The sequence below is a fragment of the Bubalus kerabau genome, chromosome 20 (assembly GCF_029407905.1).
Source record: "Bubalus kerabau isolate K-KA32 ecotype Philippines breed swamp buffalo chromosome 20, PCC_UOA_SB_1v2, whole genome shotgun sequence".
NCBI classification, from domain to species: Eukaryota; Metazoa; Chordata; class Mammalia; order Artiodactyla; family Bovidae; genus Bubalus; species Bubalus kerabau.
The window spans coordinates 45763581-45788826 of NC_073643.1; the positions used below are offsets into that span (position 1 = coordinate 45763581).

A 25246-nucleotide genomic window follows, 5' to 3' on the forward strand; every position below is an offset into this window, starting at 1 on the left:
CACTGGACACGTGACTTGGCTGGCCCAGCGCAGCTTGCTCACACCTCCTTGTCATTTCTTGTGTGCTTTGTGGGCGTTTGCCTCTCGGAGAGGAGGGCAGGATTTGGAATCCTGGAGGGGATTTTTCAGAGCAGATCCAGGTCTCAGCCTCCAACCTGGGAATCAGTGGAGGGGCCAGGTGGGCTGTCAGCAGGTTGGGGCTGGGGGAGCAGGTGAGGGTGGCATGCTCAAAGCCTCATTTAGGGTGACCGTCACTGGCAAGGTCACTTTCTTCGTGACTGTGGTCGAGGTGGCCAGTTTACTGGCTCCTGAGTTCTCTGTGTCTGTGTGGTCTTGCCTTCTGGGTGGGTCTGGAATGGTTCCTCACCAGGTAGTTTTATATTCTCTGAAAGTGTTTCTCCCTCCTTGTCATCATGCTCCTGTTTGCTCAGTAGCCCAGTTCCCCACACTTCAAGTTCTGCCTCTCAAGCCTGTTAACCTAGCTGCCCCAGGCTCACTCTGTTCCATCAGGCACCCTCTCTCTTACACCTTGCTCCCCGAGACCCCCAGTGCTAAATACAGTGTGGATTCTGGACTCTCTCACTGTGGGACCGCTGACAAGTTGCTCACCTCTCCTCAGGACCCTCTGCTTTCTTGTCTGTTTCCTGAGGAGGGGAGGGGATGTCCGCCTTTGTGGAGCACTGTGCTCTGCTCTTCGCTGGCTCTGTGTCATCAAATCCCCAAAAAAGCGCTGTGGAGCTGACACTATTACCATCCTATTTTGTAGTTGGGGTAGTGCTATGAAAATGCTCAGCTGCTTCAGTCGTGTCCAACTCTTTGTGACCCCATGGACTGTAGCTGGCAGGCTCCTCTGTCCATGGGGATTCTCCAGGCAAGCAGACTGGAGTGGGTTCCCATGCCTTCCTCCAGGGGATCTTCCTGACCCAGGGATCGAACCCGAGTCTCTTACATTTCCTGCATTGGCAGGCGGATTCTTTACCACTAGCGCCTCCTGGGAAGCCCATAGGTGGGGAAACCAAAGCACAAAGTAGCCCTTTCTGGGCTCTCGAGGCCGCCAAGTGGCAGAGGTCAAATTAGAGTCCCTGTAGTCTTAACTTCAGAACTGACAGGCTTGACTGGTTCTCTGTAGTGTGAATGTTCTCAGCATTTATAATATAGATCTTTCAGCAGCTTATGGTACATCATGCTGTTGTGGAAATATGGTATCATGGAATCCCATCTCTCTTGCATTTGACTTATGTTGACTGAACTGGAATCTCTTAGAAGAAAGAAACAACCATTGAGGGATTCCCTGATGGCTCATTGGTAAAGAATCCACCTGCCAGGAGACACAGGTTTGATTCTCGATCTTGGAAGATCCCACAGGCTGTGGAGCAGCTAAGCCCGTGTGCCACAATTATTGAGCTTGTGGTCTAGAGTCTGTGTACTGCAACTACTGAAGCCCGCACGCCCTAGAGCATGTGCTCTGCAACAAGAGAAGCCTCTACGAATGACAAGCTGGCACACTACAGCTAAAGAGTAGCCTCCACTCACCGCAGCTAAAGAAAAGCCCATGCAGCAATGAAGACCCAGCATCAGTTCAGTTCAGTTGCTCAGTCATGTCCGACTTTTTGCAACCCCATGAATTGTAGCACGCCAGGCCTCCCTGTCCATCACCAATTCCCGGAGTCTACTCAAACTCATGTCCATCGAGTCAGTGATGCCATCCAGCCATCTCATCCTCTGTCGTCCCCTTCTCCTCCTGCCCCCAGTCCCTCTCAGAATCAGGGTCTTTTCCAATGAGTCAACTCTTTGTGTGAGGTGGCTAAAGTATTGGAGTTTCAGCTTTAGCATCAGTCCTTCCAAAGAAATCCCAAGGCTGATCTCCTTCAGAATGGACTGGCTGGATCTCCTTGTAGTCCAAGGGACTCTCAAGAGTCTTCTCCAACACCACAGTTCAAAAGCATCAATTCTTCGGTGCTCAGCTTTCTTCATAGTCCAACTTTCACATCCATACATGACCACTGGAAAAACCATAGCCTTGACTAGATGGACCTTTGTTGGCAAAGTAATGTCTCTGCTTTTGAATATGCTATCTAGGTTGGTCATAACTTTCCTTCCAAGGAGTAAGCGTCTTTTAATTTCATGGCTGCAGTCACCATCTGCAGTGATTTTGGAGCCCAAAAGATAAAGTCTGACACTTTCCACTGTTTCCCCATCTATTTCCCAAGAAGTGATGGGACCAGATGCCATGATCTTCGTTTTCTGAATGTTGAGCTTTAAGCCAACTTTTTCACTCTCCTCTTTCACTTTCATCAAGAGGCTTTTGAGTTCCTCTTCACTTTCTGCCATAAAGGTGGTGTCATCTGCATATCTGAGGTTATTAATATTTCTCCTGGCAATCTTGATTCCAGCTTGTGCTTCTTCCAGCCCAGCGTTTCTCATGATGTACTCTGCATATAAGTTAAATAAGCAGGGTGACAATATACAGCTTTGATGTACTCCTTTTCCTATTTGGAACCAGTCTGTTGTTCCATGTCCAGTTCTAACTGTTGCTTCCTGATCTGCATATAGATTTCTCAAGACCCAGCATAGCTAAAAATAAATACATAAATTAATTTAAAGAAAAGATACAATCATTGAATCCTGCTCTTCCACTTATGTGAGTGTATATTCTGGAAGGGGTGGTGGGTAGGGCTGTCCTGCGTGGGCGTCCAAGGGTTACATGACTGTGTGTTCCCTCTGCCCCAACCACCGACTTTACCTGGAGTGCAATTGAACACACAGTCACCTACTCAGCACTGGGCTCTTTGAGGGAGGGGGCACCCCTCTCCAGAACCCACCTTCTCCAGGGTCCTTCCAGGGGAATTCTGGGTTCTGCAGGATTTCCCCACTAACTTTAGAAGTTGTCCTCCCGTGTCAGAGGCCTGATTGGTCCTTTCCTCCGTAGGACGTTTCTCAGCTGATACTTGGGGGTAAGAGCACAGAGATGGAGCTAAGATTTAGCCAGAGAGTTTTCTTGGGGGAATCAGGCTGCGTATTTATTCAGGTGCCAGTTGTGGGTTTGGGAAGTTTGGAGGCCTCGGTCCAGGAGTCAGATCCAGCTGTTCAGTCCCCATGGTCCACTTCAGCTGCTGGAGCTTGGCTGAGCTGCTGAAGCCCGTTTCCTTCTCTGTAACATGTGGCCAACAGTGTGCATCTCCTGGGGATGTCATGTGACTATATGCAGGTATAGAGTGGGTCCTTGATATATTTAATTCCAGGGAATTTTATATTGTCTTAAGTGCCTAGATGTCATGAAACATTATTTATAGTTGAGCTTCTCATAGAAATCACCCCCTTTTTTGCAGGTGTTTTGAAGCAGTCTTTGGGCATGAAGTATGCTGTATGTAAGCATTTGTCTCTGCAGGAAATGAATGATGGTGAGGCAAACCAGACTACCTTCCTCGAGCTGAGTTAGTGAGTGTGACATGTGTCAGTTCTACGAAGTTCACTTTAATAAATGCCCTGTTTGGTGAAGAATCAGGTCAGGAAAATGTTGCCCTGACCAAAGGATCCAGTTTTATTCCCAGATGGCAACATTAGCACAAGGTCTATTCTAGGGCCATCTTACGAGAATCATCTCCCTTTTGGACTTCTGTTAAGTAGGGTGTGGTGGAGATAAGCACGCTTATTTTTATGCTTGGCCCTGATTCTTCCACTCACTAGCTCTGTGGACGTGGGAAAGGCACTTAAACCTCTCTGTAAGAAGGAGGTAAGAGTCTTTATCTTACAGCCTTGCTGAGAAGGCTAAATGGGATCAAGCATTTGAAGCCCTCTGCAGGGTGCCTGGCGTACAGGAAGGCTGCTGTCACCGTTGCCTGTGAGCAGGAGGGCAGAGACGACAATGGTGGCCGTGTGGACGTGGTGCCCAGATCCTTGGGGAGCCTGCATGCCCTCCCTTGGATGAGCCGTGCTTGGGCAGTGTCCATCCTGCAGTGGGCACACTGCTCTGACCTGTGTCTTACTCCCTCCTACCTTTGTGTCCTCTGTGAATACATGAGCATGCTCTCTGTCTATCAGCAAAAACAAACTGAGTGTCCATCAAAGACATTGTTGGAGAGGCTTAGAGGTTTTGTGAAAAGCACGTTTTTCAAACCTTTTTTTGTTGTTGTTGCATTGGAACTATTTTATAGTGTGAGGACTTACCCAGGAACCCTGGCATATGGATCCTATAGGACAGGAGATGCCCTGGTTGGAATTGCAACACCCTCAGGCCTAAGGACAGGCAGCTAGGAGCTGGACAGGACTTGAGCACTGGTGCTGTCCCCATCAAACCCTCGTCCTGGGATCTGGGATCCAACCTTCCACTGGGAAGACTGAGACTTGGGATGAGGACCTGAAAACTGAGGACCAGTCTCCTCTCCCTGTCTCCCCACAGGAGCATGTGATGGAGGCCACTCAGTGAGAACTGGAACTGTGGCTGCCACCAGGGCATGCTCAGCTCAGCCTCTCCATGCAGTTAAGCCATGTGGGGAGCCAACCACCGAAGCTGGAGGCTGCCTGGCCAGGGGCGAGTCCAGGATGCTTGTTGGAACATGTGTGATGATGGCATTCATCGGTTGTACCCATTCCATCATTGGGGCATCTTGACTTTGTTTCTAGAAATGTAACCCCGCGTCCTTGGGTCCCCAGCCTACATCTTTCTGAGAGAGTGACTTGAGGGCTCAGGTGGGTACTGAGGGAGCTTGCCTCTTGAAGCCTCATTTTGTCGTGATGCTGGGGGCGGCTAACTCCCACGAGGGCTGCTTCATATCTTCAGGTGCGTGGCAGTAGCCTCCAAGGTGCCCTGGTCCTGCAGCAAGTTTGTGTTGTCTTCCGTGAGAGTGGACAAGCGCAGTTGGTTGGATTTGTTCTGTCATCCAGGGAACTCGCATTTGTCAGCATGCTCACAGTTGGGCTGCCTCTGCACCCAGTGTGGCCGAGAAGGCACGAGCACATATCGGGATTTGGGTGACGGAGAAGCATGGCAGGAGCACCAGGGAATCACTGGAGGACTGGGAAAGCCTGTGGGGATGAGAGTGGTTGTTTACAAAGTGTCCCTCTGAGGGTGGTAGTGGAGACCTCATTCCTAAACTCTTGGTCTCCGACTCCCTACCCTCTAGGACCTCACAATGTCTGGCTTCCAGGAAGGATGGAGTAAATAAAACTTGATAACGCTGATCTCTAACTGAGTGCATCTTCTTGGCTAAACACTCAGAGTAGATTGTCTCATTTTGCCCAGAGGCGCAGAGCCGGCTGAGACCAGATCCCATCCGTGGTTCCCTCCTGCGGCCATGGCTGCGGCTCCCCTTGTAGCTGTCCGTCTCTCCAGTACTGCTCCACCACACTGTGCTGTAACCATCAGGGTTTGTTTTTTAAACTTTGAGACAATTTTAATAACCCCCCCAAATACGTCAACTCTTTGTTTTTGTTCTTGTAAAACTGCTAGTGGTCCAGATGTACCGAAGCCCTCCCTAACCTCCAGCCAGTCCCACGCCCCTGCTCAGAGGCAGTGGTTTAGAAATGCTGTGTCCTGGGTAGTCTGCACACCCCAGGTGCAGGCACTCCCATCCATATCCACTCGGATGCTGCGGGCCAGTCTGTGGGAGGCCGAGGGCATGCTGCCGCGTCTGTGCCGCTGGACAGAGCGCTGTTTGGTATCTGAGTGAGGGGCCAGCCTCTAAGGAACGGACTGCACGGGCTCGAGCCAGCGGCCAGCACTGAGGGTCATGGCATGATGTCAGTGTCATTATCTCCACTTCAGTTTATCTCTGGCCAAAGCAGCCCTCGGGGGCGGCGGCCTTGTTTGCAGTCAAGGCCTCTGGGCCACGTTCTTTGGCCATGTGAGAGGTGAGGTCATTGAGGGCAGGTGGCTCAGGGCGTTGTGGTCACAGCCCCCGTCGTCCAGTCCGTCTTCAACCCTGACTTTGGCTTTGGTCCTGAGGTTGGCGGACAAAAGAAGAAAAAATGTATCCAGCTCTCCCTGTTGTGATAAAAACCTGGAGGACAGACCCTGACTGTTTGCTGATAAATGTCTATAACGCTCCCGAAAGCCAAGCATAATGCAGAGGAAGGAGCGGGTGGGCTTCTTCAAATCTCTCCAGGGGGTGTGTTCCCTTCTGAGGTCTGAGACTGAAAAATTATTTTGTGATGAGTCTTGATTTGTTACTTTGTTCTGTGAAAGTTTTTTTTTTTTTTCTCCTTCTTAGTATATCTTTTTTTTTTGGGGGGGGGGGTGGAAATGTCACATATTTATTAAGCACCAACTCTATGCCTAACCCAACTTGGGTGGGACATTAAGCAGAGTGGGGTCTTGGTCAAGGGCACCACGAGCCCTGGAGTCAGATCACATGGGCTCAAATCCCATCCTCTAGTGATGACTTTTGGGGCCTTGGGCAAGTTAGTTGGCCATTCTGTGCCTCCTACTCAAAAGAGGGATCGTGGTAGCACCCCCTTCATTGGTGGGAGAAGAGGAAATGAGGTCCCGCTTGAGGAGTGCTGAGCCTGATGCATGTTAGGTGCTCAGCAAAGGCAGTTGCGTCATTAGTGGTTATTATGAACTAGCATTAGGCACTCACATGCAGCCAGAACTAGGAGGAGGATTGAACAGGCCATTCCTGAACAGGAGAGACCTGATTTCCGTTCTTGAGAGTTTGTAGTCTGACTGGGGAGACTAGATTAAGGGGCTTGTCACTGTTAGCACTTACTATGTGACAGTAGCAATTAAGAGCCGATGGTATGGTTTGTACTGCAAGTCCTGCAGAGGTTTAGGGGGAGTTCGGGGGGCAGGGGGTGTCAGGTGGGTGACAGGAGTGAAGGGGAGACGGAGGACAGTGCAGCAGGGGTCAGGGGGACATTCCAGGTCTGTCTGGTGAACAGCTACTGGCAGGATTGGGGATGGTCAGGAAGTCAGCTGGGATCTGCTTCTTCCAGAGGTGAAGTGGCACACACCTGTGGAGTGGAAATGTGAGAGAGGCAGAGACACTTGCTGCTGCATTTGCTCCTCCTCCTTCCTCGCCTCCTCCTCCTTTAGTTCTAAACGCATTCATTGGATTTTCATAACTGTTGACTCCAATGGTGGGATGCAAAGTTGGGGAATTTAGCACGTCTGTGTCTATATTGACTTATAGAAAATAAGCAGTGACCTTTTTGAGAGGACTATGGAAGACTCTGAGTTGAAGGAAACGGTAGAGTAGACAAACTTGACCTGGTTCTGCCCTTTCTGCAGACAGACTCATACAGCAAGTGCTCCTGCGTTTGGTGTCATCGATTCAGTATTGTCTCGTGAGCATCATCCTTGTTGCGGGTAGCTGTAGACGGTACACTCTCATATGCTGGGAATTACCGCCTTTTATTTCATTCATTCGGCTGTTGATGAGCATTTGGATTTGCTTCTGGTTTGGGGCTGGAGGTGAGGCAAATAATGGCCCCTCAGAAGTTATCCATGACCTCACCCCTGGTGACAGGTACCATTCCCTGGTAATACATGTGACTGTGTTACGTCATCTGGCGGAGGGACTTTGTAGGTGTGATTAAGTTAAGGGTCTTTTTTTTTTAATATTTGTTTATTTATTTGGCTGCTCTGGGTCCTTGTTACAGCACACGACATCTTTGATCTTCATTGCAGCACACGGGACCTTTAGTTGTGCCACGTGAGATCATTTAGTTGTAGCATGTGGAATCTAGTTCCCCGACCAGGGATCGAACCCAGGCCCCCTGCACTGCGAGCGTAGATTCTTAGCCACTGATCCCCCAGGGAAGTCCCGAGTTAAGGGCCTTGACATGGGGAGATGATCTTAAAATCTCTGGGTGGGCCAGTCTAGATACAAGGATCCTTGTAAGAGGGATGCAGGAGCGTCTGGTAAGAGGATGAGCTGTGACGATGGAAGTGGAGGTGAGAGAAGGTGCTCCACTGCAGGCTGTGAAGAGGAGAAAGGGGCCATGAGCCAAGGAATGCATGGAGAGCTGGAGAAGCCGGGAAGTGGATTCTCCTCTAGAACCTCCAGAAGGAGTGAAGCCCTGCTGACCCATTTCTGACCTCCAGAACCGTAAGATGACAAATAGCACCAAGCTGGTGATTGTTACAGCAGCAGAAGGAAGCTAATACAGGACCATTGTGCTGAGAACAGTACTGCTGAGGGCATTCGAGATAATGTCTCATGGTCCCTGTAGGTACCTGGGAGCAAAGGCAGGTTGACTAGATATTGCAGCCATCTTCCAGGGTGATTGGACCAGTCTGTGCTCCCACCAGCAGCAGGCTGTGAGAGTTCTGGTTGCTTCACATCCTCACCAACACTTGGTCGTCCTGAAAAGAGATGTTTCTCAGAGAAGAATTAGCCAGATTTGGTGTCCAGTGGAAACCTTGTAGGAAGCTGATGCTGAGAAGATGCTGGTCACCACTGATGCAGGCCGTGGAGGAGGGGAGGTGGTGGTGCCAGTTTCTAGCTGGGGGGAATTAGGACTCCTCTTCCATGAAGGGACTGGCATAGCAAATGCTCAGTAGCTTTAGATTAATACAGAGCTTTCCAGCTAAAGAGTTGAAACAGCACTTACTTTCACAACTTGCTGATTACTCAGGGTGAGCAATTACTCTTGTGAGGTGGGAGAAAGGCCTGCGCTGTTCTACCAGCCCCTCAGAGTTTGAACACTGCCCTCACTTAAGTGTCCAGACCTTAATCACAAGCTCATCACAATCTCTGTGAGCTCCAGTTTTGCCGTCCCTCAAAGGGGTGTGATCCCACCTTCCCTGTGCGGCCGTGGGTGGATGAGAGGAGCCTCTGCATGAAAGCCCTGAGCTTCCTGCCCACAGGTAGGAGGTGCTGAGTCAGTGGTTGCCCTGGCCATTACCAGCAGCAGTACTGAGCACATACATTCCTGCAGAAGTTGGCAATTCTGGGTTCAGAGTAAGTGTTCAGGGACCGAGTAGGCACCTTGGGAGGGATCTGAGAATATCAACAGGGCATCCAGGGTGGGTAGGGGCAGTCCCTCTAGAGACACCGTCTCCCCACAGCCCTGAGACTGCTTTTGAAAGTATTGTTCATTCATTCATACATTCAGCCAGCACTGAGCTTTCCCTTGCACATTATAATACCATGGTTAGGAACCCCCCAGAACAAATGCTTTGCCATTTGCTGTCTGTACAGCCTTTGACAAATCTTAACCCAGTTTTCCAATTCATAGAGTGAGGCAGCACCTGCTTCCTAGGGCTGGTGTGAGAATTTGCTGAGATAATCCATGTCAGTGTCTGAGCCTTGGGAATCCCTCAGGGCTGGGGTACAGAAATGGGTGTCCCAATCCCTGTCCTTACCGGCAGGCTGAAGAGCAGTGGTTTCTTGATGGCTCTGTACAGAAAACCTTCTCTAACACCAGGAGGTAAAGAGTAAAACCTGACCCAGAACTAGCCAGTGGGCCCGTGGAGGGCAGGCTCTGACCTCAAAGCTGCTGAGGAAATGTGACTTGGAGGAGCGACTTCTGTTGGCATCATTTGGGATGTAGGTGTCAAATCCTCTTGCAGCAGTTACTGTGCTGCAGAAGAGCTTGCCACGCTGAGCAGATGTGGCTTCCAGGCCGAGGTGAGGGGGACTGAGGTGTCTACAGCTGCAGAAGCGGCCACTGCTTTCTGCTCTGTCCCCTCACTGCAGGGATGCAGTGGCACCTCTGGGACTCTGAGTTCAAATCCCACTACCTTCCATCCCTCCTCCTTCCAGGAGCCGTTCTCTTCCCTCTTGCCTTTTTCTGGGTCCCTCCATGATGCACAGGCCTCAGCTGAAGGAGTTAAACTCTGAGGGAAGCCAGCCAGAGCATCGGCCTCAGACAGGGGTCCAGATACTAGAAATATCTCATGGTGTGCTCTTTGCAAGTTAAAGAGCAGGGTTGAAGGCTGTGACTGCGGATTCTCCCCCAAACTGATTCTCCAGTGCCTCATAGTGCCGAGGTCCCAGGTATCTGGTCCTGTTCACCTGGATCTGAAAGTTTACCCACGTGGTACTTTGATCTGGGAGAAGGCCAGACTCAGAGTAGAACACGTGGAGGGGGGTGGCGCAGGGGGTGGGGAGGATTTGGCCAAGCGGCCTGTGATGCTCAGCAGTCATCGCAGCTGATGCAGTGGAGCTGGGCCGTGACAGCACAGCATGAAGGTCATGGGTGTCAGAACTCTTCCTGGACCCCCTTTTGTCTAGGAGGCTCCAGGCTAGGGACCAGCACACCATCCCTCAACATGGCCTACACAGCCAGCTCTTCCTGTGTTGAAACTGACAGCTGTTTCTTTGGTTACAAAGGAAGTAGCTGCTCAGTGTTCTGGCCGTGTTGTAGAAAGAGAATGTGTCTTTTAACGCTAGAGCCACACCTGGAGTGGTGAGGGGTGCAGCTCCTGAGACTGGAGAGGGAACCTCTGAGCTGTGTCTCAGAGTCACCCTGGGGCAGGTGCTCAGGAAGTGGAATAGTGGGTGGAAACCTCCACCATCGGAACGTTCTCCCCAGGTCCATCCGTCTATCCCCGTCAGTTAGCCTCTGTTGCTCCTCAGCCCAGACTAAAATCCTTAAATGCGGGTGTGGTGTACGTTCAGATGGCGTTTTACCATCCTGAGCAGTTGTTTCATGAAGTGAAGCTCACAGCTCATACATGTGGGTCCCAGTGTTCCTGACTCAAAACCACGTGCTCTGCTTTCAAGACATTTCACACGGGACGAGATTACATGCTTATTAACACTTCTTCATCCATCCAACGCTGATGGAGTACCTGTTTGAAATGATGTGTGGTTTTACCAAAATTGTGACCCAGAGTAATTTGGTCTCACCTGTCTCCATAGACACAGACTGTCCCAAGCTCCAAATAACCAAACCCACCCTCCGAAGGGCCCCAGTGAAAATATTTAACATAGAGTCAACTTGATGAGAGTTTATCAGCCATAGGAACAAGAAGCAATAGAACTTAAAGTTTTATTAAACTTAAAGTGACTTAAAGAACAAAGACATTTCTCTCGAAGATAGTAGTTCCAAGTTCAGAGGGCACCTGTGCTCCATGCAGAGTCACAGGCCCAAGTGCCTTTTATCTTGTTTTTTGTTATTTCCAAGTGCATTGTCATCATCTGCGTGGTCAGAACTGAGTTCCAGCCAGTGGAAAGGATGAACAGGGCTTGCCCATGTCTTGAGACCTAGATGGAGAAGTGAAAATATCACATCCTCTCATATTCCGTTGGAACTCATACGTGGCTGCATGTAACTGCAATGATGCCTGGGAAATGTAGTCCCCCATAAAACTCAAATAACCCATGGGCGAAAGGGAGAATGGATTTTGATGGACACTGGGCAGCCTTTGACATATTCCTTTTGTATGTATTTAATGCGTCTCTGTGTTAACATAAGTGCACCCAGGTTACAAGTGTTGGCTATTTTGCTTTTTCAGAAAGGAGACCTGGATCTGTGATGCAGCGTCTATGGACAACTCCAGAGTAATGAATCAGTGTGCCTTTAGAGGAATGGAAGAAAACACAGAAAGGTAAAGATTTATTTAAAAATTAAAATTAAAAAAAAATTCTTACATGCAACATAAGTGCAGTTCAGGACTTTTTATCAGTCAGTGGGGGCCATCAAGAATTTGGAGATAGCAAAACTTCCATGCGTCCCCTTTTCATAGCTTGAATTCCTGACACCAGAGGAAGGATACGTTTGTCAAGTATGAGGGAATTTTTTCCAAAATTTAGAAGGAAGAGTTGGTATATAGAACTGATATGGTCCAGAATTAAATATCTGATTCTAAAAACCAAGGACGCTCATTCCAAGAAATAATGGGCTTATGCGTAGATGTGTTGTTTCTGCATTTGCTGGTGGTGAAGGCAGACCCTTAGCGCTCGGCAGTTACATCTTCTCTTGAAGTCATCAGCTCTTCCTCTTCCTTCCACCTCCTCTTTTTTTGTCCCTTATAAATACATACATTAGTTTAAATACTCAAGAAATGCATGCATAAGTTTTCCTAGTTAATAAAAGTGAAGTCTCCATTGAGCCTCCCCCTGGCCCCGCCATTTCATTTCTTGCACATACCCTACTCCTGTCTTTCCCAAAAGTAACCACTGTGACCTACCTTGTGAATTTCCTTCCAGAACTTTTATGAGGTGTCTGTGTGTGTTAGTCACTCGGTCCTGTTTGACTCTTTGCAACCTCATGGACTGTAGCCCTCGAGGTTCCTCTGTCCATGGAATTCTCCAGGCAATATGCATAGGAAAAAAGTCATTCTTTCCTTCCTTCCTGTTCTTTAAAAACAGTCTGTCATACTATGCTTGCTGGTCTATTCTGTACCCTTTGTAAAACATTCAATAATATGATTTTAAATGTTTTCAAGACAGTACATGTGAAACTACCTTGTTTTGCTGCAAAGTAAGTATTGGGTCCATGGCAGGAGAATCTCAGTGTTTTCCTGTTGGTGGTGGGTGGGTGGATTCTCTCTTTTGCCCTTAATATTAATAGCAGTGCTTTGATGCACTTTCTGGTTTATGCCTCCAAGCACATGGAAAGACATGTTGGTTACTGATGAGTGAAGTTGTTGGGCCACCCCGTGAATGAGTTTAAGATCTTCATAAATATTGCCAGTTCATTCTCTAAAAAGCACAACTTACCCACAGATACCAGATTTCACCTTTGCCCATCTCTTGCCACACCTCAGTTCTTCATGCTTTTTGATTTTTGCCAGTCTGATGGGTGAACAATGGTATCTCTCCATAGTTGTAATTTCCTCCCCTTTCTCTTTACTCTGGGAAGTTCATCTTCTCAGGTCTCTGCATTTCCCAGTGGCCCCGGCAAGCGTCAGTCCTTACAGGACTCAGTGACTATCCTGAGGCCCAGGCCCCTGGGCAACCCGGGTCTTGCCCAAGAGTGGACACCTCTCTGTTTCTCTTCTGAAAAGCACCCAAGTCTGCTTTTCCAGGATTGGTCATCCCGGGGTCACCTGCTTCTCTCCAGATCCTGGCAGGGGTTGTTGGGAGAGCCTTGCTTTGGATTTCTCTACTCAAACGGATTCATCCACTACCATCACCATCATCCTTGGCAACAATCAGAGTGTTTAGTCTGTGTCAGGCTCTGGGTGGATCACTTGGGTTACTCATTTAATTCTCACCACAGCCCTGTGAGATAGGGAGTTGTGTTGTTACCCCCATTATGTCTGTTAGGTGACATGAGGACAGAAATTGATTCAAAAACAGTCCAAACAACAAGGGAAAATTAACAAATGCCCTGTCTTGCCACGGAGCCCCAGCTCCTACCTATTGCTCTCACCTCGAGTGACAGACAGACGCATGCTTGCTCAGTGGCGAGTTCTTCTGTGGTCATAGCTTAAGGACCACATGGAGCCATCAGGCCCATGTTCATGGTGGCCTTGACCACACTCAGGGGCCTTCCCAGAGGAGAGTGTAGACGTGGAGAGTGTGTTTTGGGTTTTGTCTGCCTCCAGCATATGAACATGGGCTCTTGCATTTCACCAGCCCCTCTGCTCTGGTGTACAGTTGGGGGTGATGGTCCCACCGGTGTTCATCCAAAACACCTCCCTGGTAAGGGGCTTTGAGGGCGAGCCTGTTTGTCATGGGAATGAATCTACTTGATTAGGATAAATAAGCCCACTGAGCTGTAGCCAGAGAGGAGGTTCTTCTCTTGCCCCCATAGACCTGATCAGTTATCCTCCCTAAAATGTTTAACTTTAGACCTTATTCTTAAAGCCGGCAGAGTGCAGTTTCAGAGGTCCTCCTGAGCCCCAGCCCCTGCCCCCAACTCCCTATAATGTTTCAGACACATAAACATGCAGAGCCGACAGAGGTCCTAGGCTCGCTGTCTGGTTTCTTCTTCTTCAGGACAGTGTGGGGCAGTCAGGCCTGAAGGGGAAATGATTGTCTGAGTTCACACAGACAAGCCTGGTCTCAGGCCTGCAGGGACTGGGGCTCTGGCTCTTTACACAACATTGCAGCTACTTCTCATGTGATTATTAGGAGCACTTGTTCCCAGAATTGATTTTATTAACTGATAATGCCGTGAAGGAAACCAGCCCATTGATTAGTTAATTATTCATTCAGTGGGGATTTATGAAATATAAATGTGTGCACCAGAGACAGCGACTTAAGTAAGATGAATGCTCAGGGAATTCAGGGTTGGAGGGAGTAGGCTTTTGCACACACAATGAGCAGTGGGTAAGTGGAAAATTTTTAATTCATCATTGGTCGATGGGGATAATAATAGTACCTCCTGCAATGGCATGTCCTGAGTTAGTCATAGTCAGGCACCTGGCCTGGAGTAAGCCCCCAGTTAAGGCATCTGTCTTCATTTTTGTTTGTTTATATTTAAGCCCATATAGCGTGAGGAGCCTAGGAAGATTTTTCCATCAGAAGATGGATACAGCCAGACTTGTGGTTTAGAAATGATAATCCATTGACATGATTTCTTATCCTATATGTTATCATCTTTTTAGTGTCTACCTTACTTAATGGACTGTGAACTCCATGGGGCCAAGTCTTGGCTGTTTTGTTCACAATTGTTTCCCCAGTGCTTGGCAGGCAGTAGGTGCCCGCTGATATTTCTGGACTGACGAGTGCAGGGGTCAGGTGGTGGTAAGGGGTGGACCCCGGATCCTTGAGGTGAGGTGCTGTGACAGAACCTGCCACTGAGAAGGACCTGAGCACCTGGAGCCAACCCCAGGTCCCCAAGGAGAGGGGCTCCCTGGAGGCCCTGCCCACAGACCTCACTCCTTTCTGAGGGGATGTCGTTTTGCTCCTGAGCTTTATGGACATTCTGTCTTTCAAGCAAGTGACTTGATTGTGGGGAGACTCAGTCCCAAAGCATTTATTAACTGAGCAACCATTACTTGTCACTTGTACTTCTGGGTGCCAACTCACAAGAGCACAAGCTTTCTAGAAGAGGAAGCCCTGGGAATGAAGTTTGCTGCCATATCAGTGATGCTGGTGGGATAGCGCCTCTGTTTCCTCAGCTGTGCGGTAGCGGGGTTAGGCAATAGGAATGTCTGATGTTCAAGAGGGTTTTGAGGGGAGAACCCCTTGCTCTTCACGTAAGTCCTTCATATATATGGACTTGTGATAGCTCCTTGAAATGGATAGAAGGTTAGGACTCAGCCATGCTGGAGAAGCGGAAGGTTTTCATTTTCATTCATTCATTCGTTCACGTGTCAGCCAGCCAGTCAGCCAGTGAACCTCCCATCCTTGTTTAGCAGTCCTAAGCACTTTCGGAAAATGTTCAAATACAGGGTCACTCTTTGCTTGCCGGGTCTGTCACTCTCAGGTTGTACAAATGTGTGTCTCTCTTATGAAAATAAAGCTCTTTTCTGGCTCCCTCATTTATTCCAGGGTGTTTTGAGCACCTCCTTTGTGCTGGCTTGGCTACTTCACTGACTTGTCTGGTGCAGCGACTCTCCACGTCTAGTCCAGAGCCCTGTGCACAACAGGTTATCAACCCGTGAGCGGCTTTAGTGGGCTGAACTGGCTAGAAAACAGAATGGTTTTTCTTTTGTTGTTGACCGCAACTTGCGGCGGGATCTTAGTTCCCTGACCAGGGATTGAACCTGTGCCTCCTACAGGGGAAGCATGTGGTTCTTAACCTCTAGTGGAAGTGGAAATGGAAGTGCCAGGGAAATCCCCAGGGTGATTAGTGGGTGAGTCACAGCATGAAGAGCTGTATCCAGAATTGAGGTTTGCTGGGTGCTATGTTCTGTTTGCACAATCTAAGGGTAGGCTGCCTCAAGAGCCCTCACCTTAGACAGGCTAGTTTCACTATTTATTGTCAGTTGCTGTCTTCTTGACCTGCTTATCAGCTTCCATCTTGTCCTTTAGGCAGGAGCTGTTTTGGTCACTGATTTTTATGAGCTTTTTGTTCACCGCCCAAGGGCTGTGGGGGCCTGCTCAGCTTCCTCCACCTCCAGAAGTTCAACTGCTGACCTTGAGCAGCTGGCGTCTGCACTGTGCACGTGTACATGCTCAGTTGCTAAGTCGTGTCTGACTCTTGGCGACCCTGTGGACTGTAGCCTGGCAGGCTCCTCGGTCCATGGGATTCTCCAGGCAAGAATACTGGAGTGGGTCGCCGTTGCCTCCTCCAGGGGATGTAGGTCCTGACCCAGAAATCAAACCTGTGTCTCTTGCATCTACTGTATTGGCTGATGGATTCTTTACCACTCGTGCCACCTGGGAAGCCTCTGAGAATCTGGAGACCCAGCAAAAGGGAGAGTAACCCCTCCTGACCAGACACTAGCCTTCAGTCTCAAACTCAGCAGCCCTGTGACCTTGAGCAAGGCACTTCACCTCTCCAAGGTGTCTTCTTGGAGTTTCTCAGCATCTCTCACAGTCTCCTCCTCAGAGCATGATTGCCTCCAAACATTAATAAGCACTGAAGGGGAAAACGGGGCCTGTTGCCAAACTTGTTTGGCCATTGCTGACTTCGGTTCAGACAAGTGTGACCTTCCTCACAGGACCCAACAGAGCCTGTAAAATGTAAAAGGTCAGTGTGCAGGGAGGGGTCTTTTAAGGGAGGGTAGGGTGTGCGGTCCCCCACCCGCCACACCTGCTGTTTCAGGGATCACACCGGGGACACGCCTGACTGGAAGATCTTAAAGCTTCTTCCCAGTGCTGCAGTGATGTCCCTGGGACAGAGAGGCATAGATGCTGGATATTTGAATGCTTTAGTGTTTTGTTTTTTTTTTTTTTTGATAGGAACTTTAAAATAATACTGTAGGCAAAAGATGGAAGAGGCCTTCCAGTCTCTGTCAAAACCTGCCAGTGAGTGAGTGGAAAAGTGGAAGGGTCAGGTGTTTTCATGCCTGTTTTTATTCAGGCAGAAATTTTTCTGTGCAAAGAACACTCAGCTGCAATTTGAAAAGCGAGTGTGCAGCATCTGCTCTGCCTCTCCTTGATTGTGTGACCTTGGGTGGGTGTCACTCTTCTCTCTCATATCGCTTATTGGCTTAAAAGAACGGTTGGTTGATTGACGACTTTTCCTTTCAATCCTAAAATTTTAGATGTATATATACCTATGTATATATATTTAATTAAAATTATTTTTTGGCTGCCCTAGCTCTTTGTTGCTGTGTGTGGGCTTTCTCTAGTTGAGGTGAGTGGGTGCTGCTCTCTAGTTGGGATGCGCAGGCTTCTCTTTGCAGTGGGTTCTCTCGTTGCAGAGCACAGGCTCTAGAGCGTGGCTCAGTGTTTATGGCACATGGGCTTAGTTGCCCTGCTGCGTGTGGAATCTTCCAAGACCAGGGATCAAACCCTTGCCCCCTGCATTGGCAGGTGCATTCTTAGCCACTGGACCGCCAGGGCAGTCACTGTAAGTCTTTGTAAGTCATTGAGGGCAGACGTGGTCCGTGTTGACTCCTCAGGGCAGTGCCTGGGATAGAGTCATCACTAACTAAACATTTGTTGCATAAATATGAAAACAAAAAGAATGCACTCCTCATTACATTCATTGGCATAAGCCCAGAGACAGGTTATTATTAAACGAGTGTTAAGGTAACTGAGTGAGTGATCTTCTCTGAGAAACATGAAGACCGAAGGATGTTATTTTACAGATGAGAAACTGGTACTTTGGAAGGCAAAGTGCTGGGCTGTGGTCTTGTAGCCGGAATGGAAAAGCCAACGGCCAGATTCAGCCTCCTGAGCCTAAACTTCTGCTTTGTTGTGGGTTTTCCCCACTAAATCATCTGTGTCCTTTATGTGGTTGCTGCTGCTGCTGCTAAGTCGCTTCAATCGTGTCCGACTCTGTGCGAACCCAGAAACGGAAGCCCACCAGGCTCCCCGGTCCTTGGGATTCTCCAGGCAAGAACACTGGAGTGGGTTCCCTTTCCTTTTCCAATGAATGAAAGTGAAAAGTGAAAGTGAAGTCGCTCAGTCGTGTCCGACTCTTAGTGACCCCATGGACTACAGCCTACCAGGCTCCTCCATCCATGGGATTTGCCAGGCAAGAGTACTGGAGTGGGGTGCCATTGCCTTTTATGTGGTTAGAGGCATTAATTAGGACGATGTACTGAAAGATCTGCTGTGAAGACACTGAAAAAGCTCTTCAGTTCTCCAGGGGAGCCTGGCTAGTTCTCTACATAGAAAATTATAATAATGTCTTCCAATTCTGGGCACCTCCTGAGGGGCTTTTTATGTGTATTGGCTCCAAACACCACAGGAATTGAGCAGAATGCACATTATCTGCCTCCATTTTGCAGATGAAGGAGCGGTTTTAAGTAGCTGCCCCAGTTCAGTTCAGTCGCTCAGTCGTGTCCAACTCCTTGCGACTCTGTGAACTGCAGCACGCCAGGCCTCCCTGTCCATCACCAACTCCCAGAGTTTACCCAAACCCATGTCCATTGAGTCGGTGATGCCATCCAACCATCTCATCCTCTGTTGTCCCCTTCCTTTCCTGCCCTCAATCTTTCCCAGCATCAGGGTCTTTTCCAGTGAATCAGCTCTTCACATCAGGTGGCCAAAGTATTGGAGTTTCAGCTTCAGCATCAGTCCTTCCAATGAACACCCAGGACTGATCTCCTTTAGGATAGCCTGGTTGGATCTCCTTGCAGTCCAAGGGACTCTCAAGAGTCTTCTCCAGCACCACAGTTCAAAAGCATCAATGCTTCAGTGCTCAACTTTCTTTATAGTCTAACTCTCACATCTATACATGACCACTGGAAAAACCATAGCCTTGACTAGACGGACCTTTGTTGCCAAAGTAATGTCTCTGCTTTTTAATATGCTGTCTAGGTTGGTCATAACTTTCCTTCCAGGAAGTAAGCGTCTTTTAATTTCATGGCCTGCCCCAGTGTCACAGGTAATTGTTGGGATACCTGTGTCTTTGATGCTCTTAAGGGAGAAAGCCCCTGGCCTTCTTGCCACTCCCCACTGTTTCTCATCCGACTGGGACCCTCGTCTTACCTTGTCCTTGCAGGTGAGTGCTTGGAGCCCCTCTGCAGGATGGGGAGGGGTTGCCGTGGCTGCCCCAGGGGTGGGACTGGGCTTCAGCCGAGGGAATCCATAGAGGTGCAGACGGTGGGCATTCGAGTTTCATTGGGAGCCCATCAACATGTTTCTTATTCCAGGCAGTCTCTTCATAAGGGGCCCTGGTGATGGGGGAACTGCCAGGAGGATGTTAGACAAAGTGGTGACAATCCTTGGCCCAGTTGCTGAAGTTTTCCTAGTCTGGGTTTGCCATCTGTGAAGTTAGGTAACAGTGGCATTTAGGTCCTAAAGTTGATGTGAAGGTTCAGTCTGGTAAGAAGTCCCTCACTTGAGGTCACTGGGCACCTGGTTAACACCTGGCGCATGACCTTAGTCTGTTATCAGCCTGTAAATCATTCTCCCACCAACTGCAGAACCGAGGAGGAGACGTCAGAGTTTTCTATGACGATCCTTATGGTGATCACCTTGGAAAATTCGTTTAGCCGTTATTTGAGTACCCACCATGTGCCCAGCCTTATCAGCACCCTGGGGAATGCAGTCAGATGTGGGCCTTGCTTCCGACATGGAAGGGGAGATGAATGTCTGTAACAGGAGACAAGCAGGGTTAAGGAAGGGCCTACAGAGTCTGCCACATGGTGTGCACCTGGGAAGTGCTTAAAAACACTCCAACTGAAGGGGACTCGGACGGGCACCACACTTGATGTGGTGCCAGGAAACAGCGCGCAAGCCTGGCAGGGGACGCTCACCCAGCCCCCGCCCTGCAGACGGACGGTGACACGTGAAAAACAACACCCGTCCTGATGCTGAGTCCTCGCTGGGTGGGGCCATGTGCATCAGTCTCCCTCCTGGGAATCTGATTAAAAAAAAAAAAAAATTCCTCCCAGGCAAGAGCGTGGCACATTTCCTGGAGGAAAATCGGCCAAGAATTAGGCTTGGAGAGCTGTATGAAGCTAGGGGTGGGGGCATGTGAACCCGCAATGGTTGAAGCGCTCACTGTACCTCACAGAGGCACAGAACTGTCATGATGCATTTAAGAAGTGCTGGCTTGTATTGGATGTCCTCTGGGTTTTGAGTGGAGGGAGTCTTAAGACTCTGTCTCTAGATGGGGGAAGAGCGTGGGAACTCGAGCAGGCTCGCTGTGTTCACTGCTTGTGGCCTTTGTCCCACCCCGTGCAGTGCTGTGCGCTGCGTGCACACGAGCAGGAGCCAGTGTCTTCTGTAAGGATGTGGGTGGATCGAGGGCCTGCTGTGTGCCAGGCGCTGCCCTGGGCTCAGGGCTAGATCTGGGACTGGTTGTTTTGCCCATAAGGAAACTGCCTGGGGAGGTGATGTGCCTGGAGGTTACACAGTGAGTTTGTAGCAGAGGTGGAGTTAGAACCTGGGTGTCCTGTAGCCATGGATGCTGGCAATTAATGGGGCCGGGTCAGTGCCCAGTTGTGCTTTGGGAGGTTGTCCTCGTGATTAGAACTGAGGACCTTTTTTACCCGTCTGTCCATGTGAACAAGTAAGGAAAGTTTTCACCCTTTGCCTCGCTTCCCTCCTTGTTTTCCTCACTGTCCCCGTTTCCCCAGGTCCCTGTGGTCCTTCCTCATTCCTTCGGCACCTCCCACACGCTTAGGATTTTTCCAAGGCAGCTCATTTTCTTACCTCCCCGACCCCGTCTTGCTACCACTTTAGTTTTGGTAGTTGATGGGGTTTTGCCAAGTCTTAGTTTTCCGCATTGTTGTAATCATAGTAGTTTTATGATACTTCTCACTTGTGTCAATCATTTTTTCATTACATGGTCTTCCTGTGCATTCTTTTTTAAGGGCTGTATAATAGCCCATTCATGTAATATATTTCTTGAGTGGCTGCTCTGTGCCTGGCCCTGTCCTACAAATGAATGAGCCGGAACTCGATGCTGCCCCTGCCCGCATGGAGGTTCTAATTACTGGGAAAGTCGGCCGTTAATCTCACAATCACTTGGGCAGAATGTTCTGTTACGTTACGTGATGATGTTGTGGGTGAGTTTTAATAACCTGTTTTGTACTCCCTAAAGCAAGTAAAGGGGAGTTTCACCTCTCCAGTGACATCTGAAAACACTTCCTGGGGTAGAGGAGGTGAGCATTCCAGGCAGAAGGCACACTTTCACTGTTGCGGAAAATTTTAAGAAAAGTATAAAACTGTCAGTCATGAAAAAAGAATATTGTGCTTTGAATAGTAGGCATATTTTAAGTTCTGAAACAGTGCAGATCTAATCACTTGTGAAAGACCTAATAACTCCTTTCTTCGTGTTCTTTATCTTTTTATTATAGTATGTTATCAAAGAAACTAAGTTTTATCTTGTATTTTTTCCACCCAACTGTATATTTGGAAAATTTGTAAGAAAAGTTAACAGATTTTTTTTAAACCTAGATTTTATTTGAACATTTTGCATCATTACTGTCTCTCTCCATGTGTGTATATGTGTACACATATGTACTTTTCCCCCCCTACTTGGAAATCCACTGGAGACTACCTCTAAATACCTTGACCTGTAACTCTTAAAATAGGGGCAGTCTTCATATTCACCCACTGTTACCCACCTCTGCAAATTAGCAATAGTTTTAAAATATCTTTTTTTAGTGTCAGTTGTTCTCTTTATTACATATTTTCTGAATTTATATAAGCTCATTCCGGTGTTTGGGCTTAGTACATGATTCTAAAATAAGGAGGTGAAGATTTTCCCTGTGTCAAAGGGGCAAGTCCCAATAGTTTAAAAAATTCTATCATGAGGTTACATTAATATTGAAAACAGGAAAATAAATTCTATTTCGAATACTAACTTGAAATCCAAGGAAGTATATAAATTCCAGTAAGTGGAATCTATTCATAGGTGTTTACGAATGGCAGGAGATCCAAAGGTCAGCAGTACTTCATAAATGCATCTAGTGAAGTACGTAGAAACTCAAGACAGATGATCTGCTTCCCATCTTCTGTTCATGTGGTTTTTGTCATTTAGGCAAATGTGAATCTAGGATGTCCTTGTCCTTTCAGTGGAAAGGGTAGCACTGTCCAGCACGAGGTAGAGAACACAACCTAGGCAACCTTTCACCTCCAGGTGAGCCGGAACACCTTTGCCCTCCTTTAGCACCATGTCATCGGAGAAGGCAATGGCACCCCACTCCAGTACTCTTGCCTGGAAAATCCCATGGACGGAGGAGCTTGGTGGGCTGCAGTCCATGGGGTTGCTAGGAGTTGGACACGACTAAGCGACTTCACTTTTACTTTCATGCATTGGAGAAGGAAATGGGAACCCACTCCAGTGTTCTTGCCTGGAGAATCCCAGGGACGGGGGAGCCTGGTGGGCTGCCGTCTCTGGGGTCACACAGAGTCGGACACGACTGAAGCGACTTAGCAGCAGCAGCACCATGTCATAAAGAGACATTGGCTTTTATCAGCTGTATTTCAGAAAATTTTTTTTACAAGCTGATATACTTTCTTCAAGGAGGTTCATCTTCAGAAGCCTTGTGCACAGAACCATTTTAGGATTGAGGGAAGAGGTGGGAGTGGATTTAGGGAACACAAGTCAGATGTCACTATTACCATTCAGAAATGCACTTGGTACTTCTCTTATCCTTCCAAAGACATCTCTCTCTCTTTTTTTAAATCTGGGTTCAGTATTTTACTTCTTTAATTATTCAAGTCTCTTTTTATTTATCTGAGGCCTATAACATCTTTAAATATCCAGACCATATTCAAATTTCCTTAGCTTTTTCAAAACATTTTTTATAGCTCATTCCATTTCTCCTCCTTCCCACCCCACATCCAGAGAGCATTCCTGGCTGAAGCACTGCATTTTGTTCTTATGTCCCTTTAGTCCTCTTTAATCATGGTGCTAGTAGTGAAGAATCCACCTGCCAACACAGGAGACATAAGAGACGAGGATTCGATCCCTGAGTTGGGAAGATCCCCTCAAGGAGGAAATGGCAAACCACTCTAGTATTCTTGCTGGGAGAATCCCATGGACAGAGGAGTCTGGTGGGACCTTGGGGACTTACAGTCCACGGGTCACAAAGTCAAACACGACTGAAAATCTGAGCACAAAATCCTTTGGGAAGGTCATGTACACACTGCTATATTTAAAATGGATAACCAACAAAAACCTATTGTATAGCACATGTAACTCTACTCAATGTTATGTGCCAGCCTGGATGGGATGGGTTTGGGGGACAATGGATACATGTATATGTATGGCTAAGTCCCCTCACATTCCACCTGAAACTATCACAACATTGTTAATTGGCTGTACCCCAATACAAAATGTTTTTGGTGTTAAAAAAAATATTCAGTTTGTAGGGTTGGGAAAATCCTTAAAGAGATGGAAATACCAGACGACCTGACCTGCCTCCTGAGAAATCTGTATACAGGTCAGGAAGCAACAGTTAGAACTGGACATGGAACAACAGGCTGGTTCCAAATCCAAAAAGGAGTACGTCAAGGCTGTATATTGTCACCCTGCTTATTTAACTTATATGCAGAGTACATCATGTGAAATGCTGGGCTGGATGAAACACAAGCTAGAATCAAGATTGCCAGTAGAAATATCAATAACCTCATATACACAGATGACACCACCCTTATGGCAGAAAGCGAAGAACTAAAGAGCGTCTTGATGAAAGTGAAAGGGGAGCGTGAAAAAGTTGGCTTAAAACTCACCATTCAGAAAACTAAGACCATGGCATCTGGTCCTATCACTTCATGGCAAATAGAAACAATGGGGAAACAATGGAAACAGTGAGAGACTTTATTTTCTTGGGCTCCAAAATCATTGCAGATGGTGACTGCAGCCATGAAATTAAAAGATTCTTGCTCCTTGGAAGAAAACTATGACCAACCTAGATAGCATATTAAAAAGCAGAGACATTACTTTGCCTACAAAGGTCTGTCTAGTCAAAGCTATGGTTTTTCTAGTAGTCATGTATGGATGTGAGAGTTGGACTATAAAGAAGGCTGAGCGCCGAAGAAATGATGCTTTTGAACTGTGGTGTTGGAGAAGACTCTTGAGAGTCCCTTGGACTGCAAGGCGATCCAATCAGTCCATCCTAAAGGAAATCAGTCCTGAATATTCATTGAATGGACTGATGCTGAAGCTGAAACTCCAGTACTTTGGCCACCTGATGCAAAGAGCTGACTCATTTGAAAAGACCCTGATGCTGGGAGGGATTGGGGGCAGGAGGAGAAGGGGACAACAGAGGATGAGATGGCTGGATGGCATCACCGACTCAATGGACATGGGTTTGGGTGGACTCCGGGAGTTGGTGATGGACAGGGAGGCCAGGCGTGCTGCAGTTCACGGGGTCGCAAAGAGTTGGACATGACTGAGCGACTGAACTGAACTGAGGGTTGGGATTGGATCTGAGAACTTAAAGAATCTGTTTTTCTATCCATCCATCCATCTGTCCATAAAACCAACATTTTTTAATTGAACCCCTTCTGTGTCTGAGAAGGGGGTGTTAAGGGTGTGGGAGGCAGCAGTGAATGAAGCAGACATGGTGATCCTTGTCCTGATGGAGTTTACCTTTTGGAGAGAAAGTCTGTATAAACAGACTATAAACTGACAGAAGTGTGAAGCAACATTAGCTGATGACGTATTCTGTGAAGAAAAATAAAGTTAAATAAAAGGATAGAGAATAAGATGAAATTTTAGACAGGGAAACTGGAAGCGATTTTTTTCAAAGAATATCATTTTAGCACAGACCTGAGTGTTGAGACAGCAAGCCCCATAGCCTCTTTAGGGAAACTCTCGGCAGGTGGAAGAGAAGCATGCACAGGTCCAGGGGCAGGACAGGGGCTGAGCTTTTTGAGGAACAGTGTGCAGGTCAGTACCGGTAAATGTGTGCTGGTCAGTGTGACCCGCCTTGTCACTGTGAGGTCACATCTTGAAGCATGGGTCTCCTTGCTCTGTGCTGGATGGGAGAGGGACCCACTAGGCTTGGCTAGGTGACGAGTAGGCCGTCTCAGGAAATGGGTTCCCAGTCACCAGAGATTGTTGAGCCAAAGCAAGATAAGCATCTTTTAGACAAGGTCGTGGTTTGGTTAGGGCTGTCTGTGTTTTTCAGACATTCCACCAAAATCCACACAAATAGAGAAGGGGGACTAAGACAGCACAGAAGAAGGAATCTTTGTTAGAATAATCATTTATTTTGGCCAGGTCACCATCATATATTCATGGATTTTTATTTTTTGGTATGTAGGAAAGCTGTTGATTAATAACATCTTTTATTACTGTTGACTAATGTTATGAAATAGTCCTACTTTTAAAATAGTTTTTTATAGGTTTTAATAGTTTTTAATAAGTTTTAGATCTT

The 25246-nt window shown here is 47.9% G+C and overlaps 1 protein-coding gene across 13 annotated transcripts in view; it reads left to right on the forward strand.

The window, feature by feature from the left end:
* Window positions 1-25246, forward strand: part of ARHGEF3 (Rho guanine nucleotide exchange factor 3) — a 315139-nt gene that overhangs the window by 26318 nt on the left and 263575 nt on the right. For 9 of the 13 annotated variants that reach the window (XM_055558190.1, XM_055558187.1, XM_055558193.1 and 6 more), the window contains one exon: window positions 11405-11497. In XM_055558190.1, the coding sequence (XP_055414165.1) occupies window positions 11436-11497 (62 nt within the window). In that variant the 5' untranslated portion in view covers window positions 11405-11435. Of the gene's footprint in view, window positions 1-3381; window positions 3402-7292; window positions 7412-11404; window positions 11498-25246 lie in introns of those variants that run through there. The other 4 variants (XM_055558196.1, XM_055558192.1, XM_055558183.1 and 1 more) reach the window with 4 other exon arrangements.